Below are 21,428 nucleotides of genomic sequence, written 5' to 3'. Positions count from 1 at the left end.
CCTCATGCATCAGAGAACGCTTTGCATTCATTGAGAAAAGGCAAAGCATTCTCTGAATGGCACTTGGGCTGAGTAGCCAACCTCCTGTGCTCAAAATGCAACAGGCCAGTAGCTCAGCGTAAGACCTGGAAGCAAGTGGAGATCACTAAAGTAGCAATGTCTACTTCAGTGATTTCCAGCATCCAGGGGCATTGGCCAAGTATGGTATAAAATATCTATATGTGGAATGAACAGAACAGAACAGGATGATTTGAACGCTCTGTAGTGGATGAAGACTCTTGACCAACTTTGCGATGCTACGTTGAGATAATGATGATATGACTAAACGTGTGTAAATAAAGGTGGAAAGAAGTATTTTAAATAAAACTGTAAACAATGTTATAACATTTGGTAAAACATGTATTATTTAGGGTCCATGCACACTGGGAAACATTCCTTCTACAAGAGTTTTGCATTTTGCATGTAGAAGCAGCTCAGTGTTATTCTATGTGTCTGAGCACATTATGACTTTTAGAGGCATAATTTAAGCTCAGGTTTGCGTTTTTGTGTGGCATTTTCGGCAGAAAAAAAAAAAGCTCAACGCTCAAAAACACTTCTAAACACCTGTACAAAAGCACTCTATATGAGCATTTTTTCTGTCATTAGAACTGCTGTTTTTTTAAGCCCAGTGTGCATGGGTGCATTTTTGGATGTTTTTGAAGTTCCAGTTACAGAAAGGACGTTTGGATCATGTGACTGGCTGGAGGAGATGGAAGTTTTTTCCCCAGTGATTGTGATTTTGTACGTGCTTTTATGCTCCACCTGATAGGGCAGCCTGGATCTCTGGTGAGTTAGCAATTTATCTGATTAGGATATAGGAGGGGATTGCTATCACCATCATCCAATTTTATGAACTTTGCTATTAATTTTTATCTCTATGAATACCACACCACAGTCTGCATTTCAGCTTTCATTCATACAAAAAAGCAGGTGTGAAGTGATATCCCACTGAGTTCTCTCCAGTTAACTCATGATTGGAGGAGAGCTCAGTTACATAACTTTGATGGTTGTCTGAGTGAGCTATCCTCCCTGCTTTTTTTTTTTTTTTTTTAAACTCCATTTATTGTACAGTGTTCTGCCTGCTTTGTGTTTCTGCTAAGCACATTTATAAATAACCCGACTTGGCTTTATGCTTTGTTTCAAAGCAACAGCATGCCTGTGGTAAGGCCACAATAAGCCCTAAGTGTAGTATTTAATAGATTATGAACAGAATAAATTATATGTGCATCATGTAAAAAAAAACTACCTGTGTACAATGGCATCAGCAATGATTAAACTGTCCTCGGATGGAGAAGGGCTATGCAGCTTGTCTTTCTCAGCTCCGATAGCATGTACTGTTTCTTCCTCTCTCTCACTCCAGGCTGAGTCAGTCGCGGAACTCGTCCCAGAGTCCAGCTCTAGGTGAGCCAAGGGTGCAAAGTTGTCTTCAATAAGCTGAGCATTCTTACAAATCTGCTTCTGTGTTTCAGATGTTAATGTGGGAAGGTCAAATGTGAAAAAGCTATTCTGGTTTTGAACAGAGGAAGAAAGGATGTCAATGGAATCCAAGCTTGAATATGATGTACCCTTAGCTCTGTGAGATTCCATGATGCTCTCAAAATGCTTGCTGAAGGAGTCCATGCCATCTTCTGAGAGTCGATGACATAGACGGAATGTCACTGGAGATCGCAGGGGGGTCGGTATAGCCTCCCTAAGAAATTTAAGATAAACAAATGTAAGGCATTACAATTACATTGCAATTTAAATGGGAATATGTAATTATATTTTATAAATACATTAGAAATTAACTATAGGATCTCCTACGGTACTAAAAAGTAACATTTAAAACAGACCATAGATTATTTGCAAGCAGCACCCCTGCCTGGGCTGGCTAAACGTATAGCTCTTCTGTAGCTAGTTGAGCTGCAAACCTCTGATCAGGTTTATCCCCAAATCTGGTGGATGATTGCTTCTGCCTACCTTTTTGGAAGGCCCAATCCCTGTGGTATGAAAAGTCACCCCAGCCAATCCCTGGGAGGCTGATTGAGGAGTGGTTGGGGATAAGATATTTAGGAGGATATGATCAGTCTCTCTCTTTCCCTTGGGCTTCTCCCTGGGAGGCCTCCTGTGTGTATTTCACAGAACTACTGCTACTAGGCCTCAACATGTGCTATGGGCTGAGGGCCTGAAAAAAAAACCTGCTTGAAAAGAAATGTACCTGTGGAAGCTGGGCTGGAGAGGGAACCCTTTCACTGAAGTGTGTTGCAAGGGAAATGGACAAAAGCTGCCCCTGGACATTGTGAGTAGGACCTTTCACCTATAGCTTCAGGTATGGAAGTACTTCTTGAGGGTTAGACTTTCTGCAAAGACTGACTGCTCTCAGAGGGTGTCAAATGTACTGGTTGCCCCCTCTTATTCAGCATAATTTTTGAGTCTGCTACTATAGGGCCTTATAGTGCTGGAGCAAGGATTTTTCAGGGAGTCTGTCCTCCAAGATTTTGTGCCTTGAGTGTCCTGCAACCATCAACCCTCCTCTCTGCATTTTGTTCAAAATATAAAAGAAATCTTCAATAGACACCCCTAGAATGAGCCTGAATTGGTTGGTGTCCTTCTGCCTCTGAACAAGTAAGGGGAACCCAAGTTATTTCCAGCAGCCTCTCCAGGGGTTAGTGCTACATGCAAAAGAAAGAAAAGATATACATTTTTTAATCTACAATACAGTACAAAAAGAATGATACATTTACCTATTACAAGCAAAATTGATTTAACATCAGCTATTGCATGCATTCTGATTGGTTGGGCTACCTTACGTTGCATACTATTTCAAAAGCACAATTCTTTTTTGCTATTAAAGTAGGAATAGGGAAAAGGGAGACAAACTGAGCTAGTTTCCTCTTCCATTTCAGTATACGATATCACAAACTGTAAATGCCATTCTACCCAACTTGTAAATCCTTCTGCATTCAACTACATAAAATCTTTAAAATATGCCCCTTCCCAAATCTGGAGACCTCCAAAGCCTTGACCTCATTATTCCTTGTCTTAACTATGACTTTTGCCTCCAAAATACATCATGAATGCTGGTCTATGAGTTTTAAATTTTTCCTAAAACAATTCAGTCTGCTGCTCCTCTCGTCTTAATTGCCCTTCAGTCAACCTGAGGAAAACAGTTATCATGCTTTACATTTTAAAGCTGAACTCCAGACAAAACAGTTAGGCTCCATTCACACCTGAGCGGTAGGAATCGCCGCCATTCTTCCCGGGATTCAAATTTGTGGCAAATACCGGGACACTTGTGCGGTGCCATTACTTCTTAATGGCACCCCAATCGCGGCGGATTTTGCTACTATTGTCTCGTGTGAGGAATCGTGCTGCAACCACAGAAAATCACAACACTTGTCGCTCAAAAAAGAGCAGGAGCTTCTTTTGAGCGAAAGCATCTTGAGTTGCCATGATTACAGCACAATTTATCATGTGACAATTGCGGCAAAATCATGGGGTGCTATTAAAAAGTAATGGCATTGTACAAGCGTCCCCAATTTGCCGCTATTTCCAATTGTGGGCTGATCAGATTGCTCAGGTGTGAATGTGAATAGAACTTTAGGGCTCATGCACACTGCAGCTCATAGAAGTTGCTTTTACAGGAATTTTAGATTTTTTTTTTCCTCTGCCTGTAACCCCCCCCTCCATGTTAACCTATATGTCCATGCACACTATAGGCGTTTTACAGGAGTTTAGAGGTAGAAAAAAAACATAATTTGCCCGCTCAGGAGAGGCGCTTTTGAGCATAAAAAATGCTTAATGTGCTTAAGCGTACGTGTCTACACATGCGTTAATGGCCAAAATAAAATAATCTGGCCAATGAAATGAATAAATACCCAAGCTCTTGATACACCTAAACGCGCCTAAACATGCTTGAAATTGGGGGCGTGTCCAAGATGTCAGCGTGACTAGACGTGCTTTCCGGAGCTCTGTTAGTGACCGATCCCGGTAGATTCTGCTGCCTGTGCTGTTTGACCTGGGGCTAGCTGTCCTGACCCCCCATGCCATCCCGATCCTCTGCCGGACCCAGAGGAGGTAAGAAGCTCTGGTTTCCCCCGAGTATGCCGGCGCTGGACATTCCTGTAGCACGTGGAGTAGGAGGCCCGCACGGCCATTTCAATATGGCAACGTAGACGGCGCCTGAGGAGACTGCTACCTCGTCTCTCCCTGACATACATGAAGTGATGGCAGCGATCTCGGAGTGCCAGGCGGCTCTGACAGGGAAGATGGAGGCTGTTCAGACTGAAGTGAGCCTGATTAGACAGGACCCGGATAAGATCCGCACGTGATTGGGGGTAGCGGAGCAGAGGGCCAAAATCCGTGGGCCTTGTGGAGGGGGCAGAGGGACAGAACCCAACCATCTTCGTGGAAGATCTCCTGCGTACCCTGCTCCCATGGGCACAGTTGTCCCCATACTTCACCATAGCAGGAGCTCACAGGGTCCTGCCATAGCGGGTGCCGGCTGGATCCCCCCGCGCACCTTGATGTTGCGCCTGTTAAATTTCCGGGACCAGGATGAACTCCTGCGGGCTGCACAACTGGCGAAGGAGATTACCTACCAAAACTCCAAGCTGCTCCTGTTTCCAGACTACACCATGGAGACTCAGAAACAGCGGAGGTTATTAGACCAGGAGGGCGAAAGGGATTAAGTATAGTACCCTCTATACTAAGCTCAGAGTGGTCGACGGAAACTGTCCGATTCTTCAGACAATTGCAGACATGCTGCCTCATGGTTGGAGACACTGCCTGCTTGAAATGAGCAGATACTATTATCCCATTCCCTAGGTGTTGGCGGCACCTGTTTGATTCCAGTGTTGGGTGTGGGCTATGGGGTTTATGGAGGGTCTTATGCTCCCTGTATTTCTACTGCAAGGGTGAGGCTGCTTGGTTGCTTGGGGGATTTGGTCATCAGATCTTTAGTGCCCGCCCATTCAGATAGCCCGGGACACACTGCATTGGTAGGTTTATGTTCTCATTTTTATTTTCACTCCTGGGCCTCAGTGGTCTATTCTCCTGAACAGTTTCTGGTTTGTATGCAACCCAGTATCTAAGGTATGTTACCCCTGGTTGAGCCAGGTGAACTGAACTTCTATGCAAACATTAATATACATCTAATAGTTCTCTAGCAACTCCTGCAGGGAGGCCATGCGCGCCTTTTACTGGCTGAGATTGTGGTTCCCCCCTCTGTGCAATTGAGGAGAGATGGTGAACGAGTCTCCCTAGTTGTTTGGCACACGCCTCCCTGAGTAGGTTACTCTGAAGGACTGGGGGGTTTGGGGATTTATGCAGGACTCAAGTTTAGGGGGTCTGCGGGGTGGGGGGAGGGGGCAGTCAGCCGTTGTTGACCTGTTTTGGTTTTGGTTAGCCTTTGTTTTTTTCATGGTTTCTTTATAGTAATATACTTTAATGGACTCAAGTATGGTAAGAGGTTCAGTCTCATAAGATCTACATGCCACACGGTTTCTACGTATGGGGACAATAGGCCTTGTGCCTGGGTGGGGTTGCTGCTCCCCGGGGAGGTAAACTGCTGGATTACATCCTGGGATGCATGTCACTCTGGTACCCCCTATGGCTAGTTTATCTGAGCTTTCCTGGAATGTCAGAGGCTTGAATTCTGCGATCAAGCATTTGCTAGTTTTAAATTTTTTGAAAAAATATACCCCTCAAATCTGTATATTGTAGGAGACCCACTTTGTGGGGTCCCGAGTGCTTGGTCTTAGAAGAGCATGGGTAGGCCCACATTATCATGCCGCATATTCTAGCTACTCCTGGGGAGTGAGTGGTTTGGTCCACAGATCTCTCCCCTTCCAGCTCCATGAGATTAAGACTGATCCGGGGATCAGTCTGTTCATGGATGCACGGTGGAAGAATCCCAGATTTACATATGAAAAAGATCAACTTAATGGTTTTTACGCTATGCGAGTGTCCTTCTGTCTCTTTGCATGGATTGGGGGACTATCGTTTAACCGATTGGAATTAATGTTGAGGAGAGCTCGGTGTAGTTCCTTGTGACGGTCCATCTAGATTATTCTTATACATGACTGTTTGATCTCACTTAACACTGAGATCTTATGCTCTGGTAAGCGGCTTTAATTACTCATTGGTGGAGGTGCTGCATTGGATTCCTGTCTACACGAAGCTATGTGGGTGTCAGTCTTTCATTTCACTTTGGATGACTTACTACTATTTTGGCTGGTCACCATATATGGGACCTGAGCGGACTATTATTTCTTTCTTTTCTTTTTTATGTTTATTTACTGAATGAAATTTATTTTTATTATTTATGTATATGTTTCAAATTACAAAGTGATTCATTATTCCTTTGAATTTCCATCCAATATATACACTTATTTTTATTTATTTTTGAATTTTTGAGGTACACTCGTTGAGGTTGGCTCACGTGATTGGTCACTAATGTTGCAGTTCTGCTTGGTTTTTTCACTTTTGAATTTATTTATTTTTATATATAAACAATCAATTTATTATTATTTTTTTTTTAATTTAACCATGCACTGTAATTAATTTATTCCTGTACTTAATTTATTCACTTATTTTAGTCACTGATTATTCACATTTTTATTTATATGAACCCTTGTGGTTGGGGGTATAGTTTATTCAATATATAGCCAGGTTATCTGTCCTTGGCTTCTCAAGCTCTTTAGATTTATTTAGCGCAGCTCACCATTGCACATTGTACACTGATGATGCTCTGTTATATTTGCATGATGCGGACTCCTCCTTGCGGGCTGCTCTGGAGCTTTTTGATGAGTTTGGTCACTTCTCGTGATTAGAATACATTGGACCAAATCTGTCCTTTTTCCCTTAGACCCAGGGTCGAGAGATGCTGCAGCCGACACTCAATTACAATGGGTTACCAGTTTTAAATACCTGGGAGTCCAGGTGGGTGGTGATCCCTCTGCATTTTATGAACTTAACATGCGCCCCGTCCTGCTCCAGCTCAAAGCCAGATGCGCTTCATGGGGAACTCTCCCACTTAATTTGCTGGGGCATATCAATTTAATAAAAATCGTGTTTCTCCCCAAGTTTAACTACTTGTTCAGGAACTGCCCAGTGTGGACCCCGGGCACATTCTTTAATGAACTGGATAGCTGCATTAGGTCCACACCCAGGCTGGCGCGCTCTACCCTCAGCGACCTGAGTAATTTAGTGTATAGGGGCTCTGAGGCATATCCTGGACTCCCGCCTCCAATGAAGACGACGCTCAGGGTATGGGTGGTAGCTAGGAAACGGTTTCTTAAACCAGGTGTGTGGTCACCCCGACAGCCTCTGTGGGGCAACCCTGGGATCCCACACTTCCATACCGTCCCAGACCTGCAGGTGTGGGAGAAGTATGGGGTAAAGACACTGGGTGATGTAATGCCAGCTGGAAGGTTAATGTTATATAAGGACCTCTCCACTAAATTGAATCTGCCCAGATGGATGTTTTTTCGCTATCACCAGCTACGCCAAGCAGCAAGGGCGCAGTTTCCGGGACCCACAGTCCTCTCCATGGACCCCATAGAAGAGCTTTTGGCTCAGAAATCACTTTCCAAGCCTTTCTCTTCCTTTTATGTTTCCTTACTTAGTGTGGACTCTCCCAAGTTGGAGAGGCTGTGGGAGGCATGGAAGAGGGACATCCCCACACTGGAGAGAGAGGATTGGAACGATTGTTTTTAAGATAGTTTAGGGCTGGTTATTTCATCTAGAGACAAAGTGATACAAACAACATTTCTCCATAGGGTGTATTACACCCCACAGCGGCTGCACAGATTGTACCCATAAAGAGATCCCCTCTGTACTAGGTGTCGACGAGATGTAGGGACGTTTTATCATGTTTTGGAGTTGCCCTGGGCTGCAGTGTTTGAAGCCATAAATGAATGCCTTGGCCTGTCCCTGGTCCGGTCCCCGGAGCTGGCTTTGCTTGGCATTCAGGAGGACGATCAGAGGCCGCTCAATACTAAACTTCTGGTCGCGTTTCTGCTCTACTATGTCAAAAAAGACATTCTCCTTAGGTGGACCAGGGCAGCTTCCCCTTTTGCCCTACCTTAAAAACGGCCCTGGTAGTATGCTCTATTGCACATGTGCAACACTTAAAATCATGTATTGTGCTCACATTTAATTAAACTGTATGTGTTCCTTTTTATACACCATGGATGCTCAACCTGTGGCCCTCCAGCGGATGCAGAACTATACAAGTCCCATGAGGCATCGCAAGGCTGACAGTTACAAGCATGACTCCCAAAGGCATGACTTGTAATTCAGCAACAGCTGGAGGGCCACAGGTTGAGCATCCATGTTATACACCCTCACCCTCCAAACAATAATGCAAGCCAATCTCTGATTTGGAGAACCAATCTATAGCTTCTGTTGGTGGTGGACATTTTCATGAGCACATTTGGGTTTGTTTTAATTTAGGAAGAAGTCCATTAAACAAAACATGTTGGAAATTATGTCATTAACCACTTCCCGACCGGCGCATGCCGATGTACGTCGGCAGAATGGCACGGGCAGGCATATTGGCGTACAGGTACGTCCATTTCTATATGCCTCCCTGCCATCGAGCGCGCGCTCCCAGCGGCACACTCGCGTGGCGGTCAGGACCCCCGTGAGTCCGGTCATGGGTCCCGTTGACTTGATCGCCACGGGCATACCCGCGATCGTCTCACGGGGAGGCTGAACGGGGAGACACTGATCTCTGCTCCATGTGATTGGAGCAGAGATCAGTGTTCACCAACACAAAGCCCAGCCCCCACAGTTAGTAACACGCCCCTAGGAACGCTTAACCCCTACACTGCTACCCCCTGGTTAACCCCTTCACTGCCAGTGTCATTTACACAGGAATCAGTGCATTTGCAGAGCACTGATTGCTGTATAAATGACAATGGTCCCAAATATTGTCAAAAATGTCCGATGTGTCCACCATAATGTCGCATTCAAAATAAAAATCACTGATCGCCACCATTACTAGTAAACAAAAAATTATTAATAAAAATGCCATAAAACTATCCCCTATTTTGTAAACGCTATAACTTTTGCGCAAACCAATCAATAATCACTTATTGCATTTTTTTTTACCAAATATATGTAGAAGAATACGTTTCGGCCTAAACTGAGGGAAAAATATTTATAGATTTTTGGAGGATATTTATTATAACAAAAAGTAAAAAATAATGCGTTTTTTTCAAAATTGTCAGTCTATTTTTGTATATAGTGCAAAAAATAAAAACCGTAGGGGTGATCAAATACCACCAAAAGAAAGCTCTATTTGTGGGAAAAAAAGGACATCAATTTTGTTTGGGAGCCACGTCGCACGACTGCGCAATTGTCAGTTAAAGCGACGCAGTGACGAATCGCAAAAAGTGGTCTGGTCTTAAGCCAGCAAAATGGTCCGGTCTGAAAGTGGTTAAGCACCCCGGAAATGCCGCGGTAGCCATTTTTAGTGAGGTGGAAAGGCCTTTTAATTCTGTCTGTTTGCAAGTGAATTGGCATTGTAATAAATGGTATAATTTTATAAGAATTGCTGCACTTTGGATCCATTTGGAGGTGCGAGGTGAGGATTTTTCCCAAGAAAGGTGATGCGCAGCAATTGAGCAAGAACAGCTAATTGAAGTGAATGGAAGGCATGCATTATTGTTTGGAGAGTCATGGTGTAACCAAAAGAGAACATACAATTCAATTAAATGTGAACACAATACATGATTTTAGGTGTCGCACATGTGGAGTAGCATAAACTATACTTAACAGTTTCCTCTTTTACTTTCCTTTGAAATTCCTTTCATCAGGAGGAGGTCCATTAAAGGCTCAAGAATAAAGAGACAGTTCTTATAGCAGATATACTTTTTTGGATCCAAAGTCTATGAAGATTTCTTTGAAAGGACAAACTTTTTAGTGCTGATTTTAAAATGAGTACCCAAAACATCTCATTGAATGCAGTCGCCATTTTCCATTTTTTCAATCAAAAGATTGTAGTTCAGGAAGAAGCCAACAGGACCTCCCCTGGAGCAAATTTTTGCCAAATCATCAGAAACTTGCCAATATTTGCTTTGTGTATGACCAACGCAAGACAGGCTATCACCTGTAATACAATTTTTTTAAAACTTCTGTTTTATACATTTTTTTCAAAAGGTATAACAAGGTAGTTACAACATTGTAACCAAAAATATAAAGCAAAAACTCTCAATACACAAGCCTGGAGGCCGGTTCCAGGTCACACAGGACCGTACTGCACATTAACTAAACAAAAAATCTCCCCCCCCCCCCAGCTATCTCTGTAGATCAAGAGCCCATCAAGAGACCTGTGTAGTTTATGTGTCACAATAGCTAGGTCCTGAATGAGCAGTAAGAACTTCTAGTACCCCCCCCCCCCCCCCCAAACAGCCAGTGCAGCCAATGGAAGTCATGTGAATTAACAACCAAAGCAGGCTGGATACCTTTGTGGAGCCACACATGGGCTGAAGCTGAGGTGTGAAGTCCTTACATTACATATACATTCTTAGTACCTTCAACCCCTCAAAAAAAACTTACACTGCATAATACAGAATAACCTGTCAGACATTTAAACAGTCTCAAAACCCACCTTTTCAAATTGCCTACACTAACAATTTATTATTGTGTAATCAACTTCCTACACAGACTTCTTTTTTTAATCTAATGTAATTTAGCATTTCCTAGCTCATGAGGTCCATTTGCATTGTTGCAATTTTCCTGGAAAGAAATCAAACCGCACAGGAAGAGCAAGTAAACAAGCTTACTCATGTACTTTATGGTACATTTTCCATATGTGAATTTCTGTGGGTTGTGGTAAAGGAAAATGCAGCCTTCAGTAAAAGCATATACTGCTTACTGGGCACTTAAACACCCTTCCTGCCCAGACCAATTTTCAGCTTTTGGTGCTCTCACACTTTGAATGACAATTACTGCAACACTGTACCCAAATGAATTTTGTGTCCTTTTTTCCCCACAAATAGAGCTTTCTTTTGGTGGTATTTGATCACCTCTGGGGGTTTTTAATTTTTGCGCTATAAATGAAAAAAGACCGAAAATTTTGAAAAAAACGCATATTTCTTTGTTTCTGTGATAACATTTTGCAAATTATAATTTTTTTTTCATAAATTTTGGCTACAATTTATACTGCTACATATCTTTGGTAAAAATAACCCAAATTAGTGGATATTATTTGGCCTTTGTGAAAGTTAGAGAGTCTACAAGCTGTGGTGCGAATCGCACAAAATTGATCACACCTGATGTACTGGTGGCCTATCTCATTTCTTGCGACCTGAACAAGTCAGGAAAGTACAAATACCCCCCAAATGACCCCTTTTTTGAAAGTAGACATTCCAAGGTATTTACTAAGATGCATGGTGAGGTTTTTGATGTTGTCATCTTTTTCCCACAATTCTTTGCAAAATTAAGATTTTTTTTTTTCTCACAAAATTTTCAATGTAATAGGTTATTTCTCTCACATGGCATGTGTATACCACAAATGACACCCCAAAATACGTTCTACTACTCCTCCTGAGTATAACGATACCAAATGTGTGAGACTTTTACTCAGCCTGGCCACATACAGAGGCCCAATATTGAAATAGCACCATCAGGCGTTCTAGGAGCATAAATTACACATCTTATTTCTCAACCACCTATTACAGTTTTGAAGGCCCTGGAGCACCAGGACAATGGAAATACCCACAAAGTGACCCCACGTGGCACTGACAACACGTGGCACTGACGACACGTGGCACTGACAGATGGCACTGGAGGCAGATGGCACTGGAGGCAGATGGGGCTGACAGATGGGGCTGGCAGATGTCGCTGGCAGATGGCACTGGCAGATGGCACTGCCGCTGGCAGGTGGCACTGGGGCTGACGGCACTGGGGCTGACGGATGGCACTGGCGCTGGCAGGTGGCACTGGCAGGTGGCACTGGCGGCACTGGGGCTGACGGCACAGGGGCTGACGGCACAGGGGCTGACGGCACTGGGGCTGACGGATGGCACTGGCAGGTGGCACTGGCGCTGGCAGGTGGCACTGGCGGCACTGGGGCTGACGGCACTGGGGCTGACGGATGGCACTGGTGCTGGCAGGTGGCACTGGCGCTGGCAGGTGGCACTGGCGGCACTGGGGCTGACGGATGGCACTGGTGCTGGCAGGTGGCACTGGTGCTGGCAGGTGGCACTGGCGCTGGCAGGTGGCACTGGCGGCACTGGGGCTGACGGCACTGGGGCTGACGGCACGGGGGCTGACGGATGGCACTGGTGCTGGCAGGTGGCACTGGGGCTGGCAGGCGGCACTGGGGCTGACGGCAGGCACTGGCAGGTGGCACTGGCGGCACTGGGCTGACAGATGGCCCTGGGCTGACAGATGGCACTGGCACTGGGGCTGACAGATGGCACTGGGGATGACAGATGACACTAGGGCTGACAGTTGGCACTGGGGCTGACTTACAGATCCTCTCTCTCCTCACACGCTGCCTCTGTGTGAGGAGGGAGAGACACGGCAATGGGAGATGATCTCATATGTTTACATTTGAGATCATCTCCCATTGGCAGCTGCGATCGCGCTGTGAACGGCCGCTTTGATTGGCCGTTCACGGCGATCTGCCTTTGCCTGTCTCCGGGAGACACGGCGAATACAAAACTTCCGTGATGCGTGCCCCCCGCGGCGCGCATTGCGGAAGTAAACACAAGGCCAGGCGAAGGAACCCGCCTGCTCTACGGCTGTCATTCGGCTATAGGGCGGGCAGGAGGTGGTTAACTTGTTATGCAAATCTCATTTGATTGGCAATATATGGAAGGTAGCTGATTAGCACATTTGATCACATATGTGAGCACTGAGTAAGGCTTAGAGGTCTAGTTATAAAAAAAAAACAAAAAAAAAATACTTAACTCTATGTAATGGCCTTAATGTGCTATTTTCCTGAAATACCTCAATCAGAAAAGTACAGCATTATGCCGCTAGATGGTGTTGATGATAATAGGAAATAAATATATTAGACGCAATGATTAGGGATTAATCAGGATGACTGTGAGAATACTCAGACATTCACACAGCAATTTCTTTATAAATAGACCCCCAGCGTTTAGCGTAATTGATAGTTCACAGATGAGACCATGATCTAATCCAATCTTTCTCAACCTTTTTACAAAAAGGAACCTTTGGTACCTGTTAAAAATTGTCAGACTATGGGGGTTATTTATGAAAGGCAAACCCACTTTGCACTACAAGTGCAAAGTGCACTTGAAATTGCACTTGGAAGTGCAGTCGCTGTAAATCTGGGGGGTAAATCAGAAATGAGGGTAAGCTCTGCTGATTTTATTATCCAATCACGTGCAAGCTAAAATGCTGTTTTTTTTAAATTTTCTTTGCATGTACCCCTCGGATCTACAGCGACTGCACTTCAAAGTGCATTTTCAGGTGCACTTTGCACTTTTAGTTTACACTTGTAGTGCAAAGTGGATTTGCCTTTAGTAAATAACCCCCTATATGTCACTATATAATAAAAGAAACAATGTCTCATGGCCAGTTGGCCTGAGGCTCTGCAACTGAAAGGTAGGCCCAGAGGCTCTGGGGCCTACTGACCCAGAGATGATTCTGTGCTGTCTTGCCTGCGGGGAGAAGCCAAGCAACTGGAGGATCCGGGGGAGGACTTTTCTGAGGAGGACCGAGCAATAAGGCTAGTGCCTCATGGAGAAGCCTGGAGACTCAGTTGGAGGATGCATTCTGGGTTGTCTACCACACAGTATCATTGGGTCGGCTGAAAGAATCAGGTACCGTGGGGAAATTCTTTAAACTTTGCAACCAGAAGCTTATCGTGCTTTCCTGTGGCAGAGGATTGCTTAACAAGATCGCTAAATTTATCAAGTCTGTGGCAGAGACTTTGTTCGAGCATCTCACCAGCTGCTAGGTCAGTGAGAGAGAGGGGTCTATCCGGTGATTGCTAGATCCAGCTTGTGGGAATCGTTTGTAATCTGGATCAAGAAAATACCTTTAACCTGCAAAACTACAAAGGTACCTGAATTTGCCTTATCCTCTACCCCTCTATTGCAAAAGCGTGTGTCCTTGTTAAATAAATACTCAGAAAAAGGACTAAGTGTCAGAGCTAATGTTCTTTAATCCACTCTATAATGGGACCCCTAAGATGGACACAGTGAACAGGTGAGGTAACGGTAGGCCCAATTAAAACCAGCAGCTCTTTCGGGGGTTAGTGCTACACAAATATATTATAAATTGTAATTGAGAGGAAGAACGTGCCCTTACATTGGTGGTTTGTGGAAAAAATAAACTGCTACACTGATGGGGTAGTGGGAAGAATTCCCCATTGCAAGGAGCATCGTTGAAAATAATGCTCTATACATTGGTGTTCAGTAGTAGGAATACCACTTTTACAGACAGCTTAAAAACTATAGGTATCAATGGTTACTTATCTATGAAAGCAAATGCACCACCAATCCCCCACGACACTGGCTTTTCTGAATAAGAACAGCCTAAAATGTATATAGGCAGAATTAGGTGGGAGGTAAAATGGTCATTGCTTTCTACTGAAAGAATCCCACTTGGAGTAACCCTAGGGTTCCACTGAACCCAGGTTCAAAAAGATTTGTCCAATAATGAAAAAAAAAAAACAATGATTTTGCATAGGGTAATATATAACATTCTGCTGCAGGTAGGGTTAAACATTTCCTTATTCTCCACTTCTCAGTGATAAACCTTCAACACTACCTTTGTAGCAAGACACAAGGTAAGACATTACATTGGGGGTTGATCTGTATTAGACATTTGTGAACACAGCCAAGAACTGCACATGCATGAGGATTCACAAGGATTTACATGTATGGTGTAATCTGAGCGTGCATCTCAATTTAAGAAATACAATACATACAGATCCTGGATAATGCCTACATAAGAATGGTGCATTTATGAAAGAAAAGTGCACGAAGGCATTGTCAGGGGGGAGTACTGTGATCTCTGTGACAAAGAATACAGTACACCTGTGAATGTTACACCTGTGCAGTACTTAGTAGGCATGCACTTAACTAGAAAAGGTATATCAAATGCTATGTCCACTTTAGGATTTAACAGATGATTCTGACTCATTACCATGTTTGCCTGGTTTTCATTAGTCCAAGATCCCTTTCATACTGAGGTGTTTTAGCTCTAGAAATAGCCTCTGAAAAGCGCCTGAAAACAACCTCCCATTCATTTGCATGAGTGCTTTCACATTCTGGCAGTGCGCTTGGAGGATGTTAGAAAAAGTCCTGCAAGCAGCATCTTTGGGATGGGTTTGGAGTGCCTTAAAGGAGCTCCAAAAATGCCCCTGTCCATTGAAATGAATGGGCAGTGCTTCTGAAGCGTCTTAAAAGCGCTTTGAATGTGCCGCAAAATTTGTGTTTTTTGGATTTTTTTAAAGAGGAAGTAAACACTCCCACTCTGATGCTTCTTTTCATTTGGCCTATAATAATACGTAATTATCAAACTATAGCCACTGTAATCCAGCCCAAATCGCAAATTACGTACTGTTTAAAGAAACTTTAAAAAACTTGTTTCCAGGGATTAGGCAGCGCCATCTTAAGTATTGTTTTCTGAGTCCACAGTGGAGTGTATTTCCGCCCTTACATTGAGCACTTCCTGTACTGTTAACCAAGCCTCCTTCTCAATCCAACGTTTCTATGGCAACCCAGCTTCCCTGTTGATAGCCAAATTGTTTTATTTCATAGTATTTACTTGTGCCGATTATCTAGGGTTTGCATTTGTCAGTCTTATCAGCTTCAGCTGATAAGACTGCAGTAATGCTGTCCAATGCCCTGCTTTACACTGTATGTGATGTCACATGGTCACATGGGGTGTAGGAGGAAGCGCTAAATGATTCTGCAGTCTCCTGGGATTTCAGCGTTGTGTGCCGTAGGAAGTCCTGATAATAGATAGACAAAGTACACAGAGTGTGCCGTAAATCAGGGGAGATCTGGGCATGCTCAGTGTCGTCATTCTAACCACTTGCTGACCGGGCCATAGCCGAAAGACGGCTACAGCGCGTTCGGCTTATTCTGGGTGGACATCCGTGGGACGTCTTCTAAACAAACCAGCGTCATGTCATGATGCCGGTTTCTCCCTCCCCTCTCTGTACCGATCTGTACAGTGCGAGTAGAGAGGGGGAGTGATCGTTTTTAGCACTACAGATCCAGCCCAGAGCGCTGCTCTGTGCCCATACTGTGCAATACTCTGCAATAACGTGCAATAGTCTGCCATAATGTGCAATACCCCGCCAATACTCACCAATAAATTTTAACAGAAACTAAGTTTTTTTACCGAATTTTCTGTCTTTTTTGATTCATAGCGCAAAAAATAAAAAAAACAAGCGGTGATTAAATACCACCAAAAGGAAAAAAAAAATCATATGGGTACAGTGTTGCATGACTGAGTAATTGTCATTCAAAATGTGAGAGCACAGTGAAAGCTGAAAATTGGTCTGGTTAGGAAGGGGGTTTAAGTGCCCAGTGGTCAATTGGCTAAAGAACAAAAAGGATTACAACAATACTAAGCAAGTAAGGAGACATCTAAAAGCAGTGTTCATTGGGGGTTTTTATGCTGATTTACATGGGACAAAGTTGTGGGGGCGAGTTTTTACAACTGCTTTAAGGTCACGTGACCTTAAAAAGAATGCCCCAATGCATCCGAAAAGAGCAGCTAAAGCACCGCAAAAACAGGTGTGAAAGGGGTCTAAGAATTGAAAACTCTGCAGCACCAACTGTTGGTGAACCTGGTTTTGAAGTTCATTTATTATGTTTAAATGATTCTATCAGCAGAATTATAGTGTATAAAGAGGGAGCACGCATAGCAGTATAAACAGCATGAGGAGAGAAGACGTTGTTGCTAAGAAATTGCATGGAAAAGCCTTTCCCTGTTACCATACAGTGTCATCAGAGTCATCTGGTCGATTTCTGTTCAAAAACAGAACATTTAATTCTCCAACCTAAAAATGTAGGAAATCATCTTTCCATATAGAGTTTAGAAATTAGATTTTGTTAGTACAAATCAGCCATCAAAATAAATGGGAATACTTATGAATAATATGAACTCAATTACCAATGTATCAGAAGCCTGGAGCATTTCTTACTTACCTCTTCATTGCTCCAATCTTTGTTGGTTCAAACACTTCATCTTCATCCTCATCAGCATTGTCTTGAACTACATCTCTAGGAAACCCAGGAATTTCAGGAATGGCAACCTCTTCTTGCTGTTCTTGTTTCTCTGCACTGGTATCTGTGTTGCTCTCACTGTCTTTTTGGCTGCCAATGGCTGAATCTAGTCCTTCATTTTCTGCTAGTATATCATCAATGTTGGTTTCCCGATAACACCTTAGTGGCACAGCATCCAGATCTGTTTCAGAGTATTTGATAGTTCTGCGTATAATGCCTGTCTCACACACTTCGGGGATTTGATCAGATGAAGAGGTTTTCTCGATTTCAATTTCCACATGGCACAGGCTATGCTCACACACATCAGGCTCTGTAGAGGAGGTATGGGTGTTCCTTGAACTGCCAGGGCTAATTGGTGAACATGGAAGTGATGAATATTCAGGTGGCTGCACACCTGAAAAAATAAATGTGCACTTAGGACAACAGCATATTTATTGAACAATTCTAGATACTGAAATCAAAGTAATCAAAGAACATATTTTTGTCACAGTTTTTTCTATTTCTTCCTCTTTTTCAGGGTGCTAAACAATGGGGTTTATTTACTTAAGCTTTAGAGTGCAAAATTCTGTCTCACTTCTGCATAGAAACCAATAAGCTTCTATGTTTTATTGCCAAAGCTTAATTGAACAAGCTGATGTAAGAAGCTGATTGGTTTCTATGCAGAAGTGAGCCTGATTTTGCACTCTCCAGCTTTAGTAAATAAACCCTAATGTCTTTGATGAAAACCCCTTTTTACTGAGAGACATCTCTCATGACGGGTAGTCTATAGTTAAACATAAAGACAAATAATGGATAAGAAGCAATTGGTTGTAGTTCAGCTTCAAATACCTGACCCCATTATAAAGAAACCACAATGGCTTTTGGTCAGTTTTTATTGTTGATTTTAAATATTTATTTTACAAATATTTAAAACAAAGTTCACTCATGCAATTGGTGTAAGCAATGGTTCACACTTGCTTGGGCAGCCTGCATTTCCTGCAGAAAAAGGTGCTTTTGACAATGCGATTTCCCTGTGGTTCTGGCACCTGCAAGCGCGCTGCAGGTTGAGATGCGTGGGGGTGCAAATAAGATTAAATGACAGCCCGGTGCATCTCTGCAGAGCAGTGCAATTTGGCTGAGGGTCCGGGGGGACCAAGTGCGATTCCCGTACCTGCAACCACCCGCTCACATGTGGCCAAGTGTAAACCTAGCATTAGCATTACGGGGTTTCTAAAGAGAAAGCACAGCAGTAGCAGTTTGTTTTTTGCCTCTCTTCAGATGAAAAAGACAGTAGAAGACAGTAGAGAGTCCTACGGAGCATGCAGGGATGCGGTATCAGCTATCTGTGTTTTTTTGCTTAAAGTGGTTGTAAAGGCAGAAGGTTTTTAATCTTAATGCATTCTATGCATTAAGATAAAAAACAAACTTTCTTTGTGTAGCAACCCCCCCTCAGCCCTGCAAATACTTACCTGAGCCTCATCTCTATCCAGCGATGTGCCTCAGCCATCCGGGACTCTCTCTCCTGATTGGCTGAGCCATTGGATCCCGCAACTGTCAAAGTCAGTTAATCGGGGGGGAAAATGGGGCAGAATTGTGGCTCCATGTCAGATTGGGCACACAGAACTGTGGCTCCGTTTGGGTGCCCCCATAGCAAGCTGCTTGTTGTGGGGGCAATTGACAAGAGGGAGGAGCACTGACGAGGGACCAGAGAAGAGGAGGATCCAGGCTACTCTGTGCAAAACCATTTCACACAGCAGGTAAGTATAACATGTTTGTTCTTTTTTATAGACAAAAAAAGAGACTTTAGTATCACGTTAAGCTAATAAACTCTGTAAGGCATTATTCAGCAAAACCGTAAAAATTAACCTGGTAAACAGGACATTAAGCCTAAAGCTCCACATGGTAATTAGAAATATTACATACACATGAAATATTTGAATGATGGCAGTCTGGATAAGATAGAAGAAATCAGGAAGTACATCATTTAATGGTGTCTGTTCCTAAACAACATATTTAGGGGAATCCTTTAAATCCCTATCAACACTTTTCTGCTGTTTTGGCCCTTTAAAATGACCTGTGCCAGAGTCAAAAATCCAGTAGCTTTATTGATACAGGCAGCAGATTCAGGCATTAGTTCTCCAACAGGTCCACTCTCTCCTTGTGATTGACAGCAGGCAGTGGGTGGATTCTATAGCCAATAGAATGTGGGGAGGTGCAGCATCAGTAATTAAACAGACTCTAGTTGCAGATAACAGAACTTGTATTACTGCAGAATCCAGTAATTCAAAACAGACCCCAGTGGGAAGGAACCCAACCAGGAATACTCATGGCATGTAACAGCAACATATAGCAGAGCAGGTCTCAAATGTGCCGACAGTATCTGTCTTGAGGGGCGGAATGTAGCCTGGCCAGTCCAGACCCAGATAGGGTGGTCTCCTGGTAGGATGGCGTGTCCATATCCTTTCCCTACTTGTCAGAAACCTTTGCCTGTCACTATTCACTGTCCCTGTCAAACAGGTGATTTGCCCCTACAATACCCACAAAGCCTGGGAGCCAGGGCCTTAAATAGGCTCTGCCTGACTCAAGATGGCTGCCAGAGTCACATGGGGCGGAAGCATGCAATCAGATAGCTTCCCCAGTGAACATGGAAACCATAGAGGAACCATGTTCACTTTGAGACTTCCTCTTCCCTGCAATTCCGCTGTGGTTCAGCGCCACCTGCAGTGGAGAAAGAAAACTGCACCTGTCTAAAAGCAGCCCGTATATAAGGATCCACCCACAGCGTGCTGTCAATCACAAGGGAGACAGAGCTGATGGGGAACTAAAGTAGTCTCAGCTAATCAGGTGGGAGAGTCTCGGGCAGCAGAGGCTGCCCTGCACATTGCTGGATAGAGATGGGTCTCAGGTAAGTATTAGGGGGGCTGCTGCACACAGATGGCTTTTTATCTTAATGCAAAAAAAGCATTAAGATAAAAAAAAAACTTTTGCCTTTACAACCACTTTAATTTTATTTTTTGAACAAGACCTTACCTTAACCCCTGGTGTGTTCCATAGAAAGGTTCATTACTTCCTGGTATGTAGATTTAGGACATGAAAATCCGTAAGACACAGGAAACGGTTCACCAGCTGACCTCATTATGCACCTATCAATTATGCGTCCCGTCTCTTACTGGTATTTACATGCCAAATCTATATACCAGGAAGTCATAAACTTTTCTATGAAACACACCAAGGTAAGGTGTTGTTCTTAAAATCAAAGAAAGCTTTTATTTTTCAGCGAGGTACATTCATTGTATATTAGTACATATGGGAGCTGGAATTTAGAAAAAAAGAAAAAAGTGAACTTATCCTTTAATGTTGCATCCAAACTTGTTTGGTTTTAAATGTCAAAGAATTAGGTTTTTACTTTTTCCTTTACAGGTATTATTAGGCTGGGTTCACACTGCTGCGATGCGGGAATGCTGCGAATCTACTGCGGATTCCCGCATCGCATGCCTCCCGGCGGCAGTTCACACTGCCCTATGCGAACTGCTGGGAGTGTCAGTGAAAAGTTAATGACACCCCCAAATCAGTTCGCATATCGCAGTGCGATCTGCAAACTCGGACAGGAATCGGATCACATGGTGTGAACACCCATGCGATCCGATTCTGCTGTGGACCAAAAAAAGGGTCCTGTGCGAGTTTGGGCCAGATGCGATGCGAATTCAGCCATACTATCTGTATGGCTGAAATCACATCGCACAGAGATCGCATGTGATTTGCACTGCAGTGCGGTGCGAATCACATCCGATCTCATACACCACAGCAGTGTGAACCCAGCCTTAGCCATTTTTAACTCGAACTAAACTTGAGCTCAACACAGGCTTTGGAACAAAATGCATTTCATTTCACTTTTGGATAAAGCTGCTTGAAAGCTAAATCTGTACCATGTTATTTAGAAGAATGACACACTCAAAAAAAAAACCTTACAATTTGACATACAGTATCTTACCAGTAGTTTCCAATGTGAAGCATCAACTGATTTTTTTTTCACTGAATTAGAATCCAACCTGTGATTATACAGTGACAGAAACTGCACCAAAGTGTGTTTAGACAGTGATCAGCAGCAAATTGATTTAAGAATGATCATCACTTTCATCCTGGTAGCATTTGTGATTACATTTACACTGCTGCATCTGATTTGCCCCTATTGCTGCC

At 43.5% G+C, this 21,428-nt stretch overlaps 1 protein-coding gene across 3 annotated transcripts in view; it reads right to left on the bottom strand.

The window, feature by feature from the left end:
- Positions 1-21,428, bottom strand: part of PSD (pleckstrin and Sec7 domain containing) — a 711,875-nt gene that overhangs the window by 390,951 nt on the left and 299,496 nt on the right. For all 3 annotated transcript variants that reach the window (XM_077454479.1, XM_077454482.1, XM_077454480.1), the window contains 2 exons: positions 17,175-17,646; positions 1,286-1,729 (listed from right to left, as the gene is read on the bottom strand). In XM_077454479.1, the coding sequence (XP_077310605.1) occupies positions 1,286-1,729; positions 17,175-17,646 (916 nt within the window). The remainder of the gene's footprint in view (positions 1-1,285; positions 1,730-17,174; positions 17,647-21,428) is intronic.

Source organism: Lithobates pipiens, unplaced genomic scaffold, assembly GCF_037356315.1.
Source record: "Lithobates pipiens isolate NorthernLeopardFrog02 unplaced genomic scaffold, aLitPip1_a1.2 Scaffold_25, whole genome shotgun sequence".
NCBI lineage: Eukaryota > Metazoa > Chordata > Amphibia > Anura > Ranidae > Lithobates > Lithobates pipiens.
Note: the sequence above shows the minus strand (reverse complement) of the source record. Positions and strands in the feature narration are given on the sequence as shown.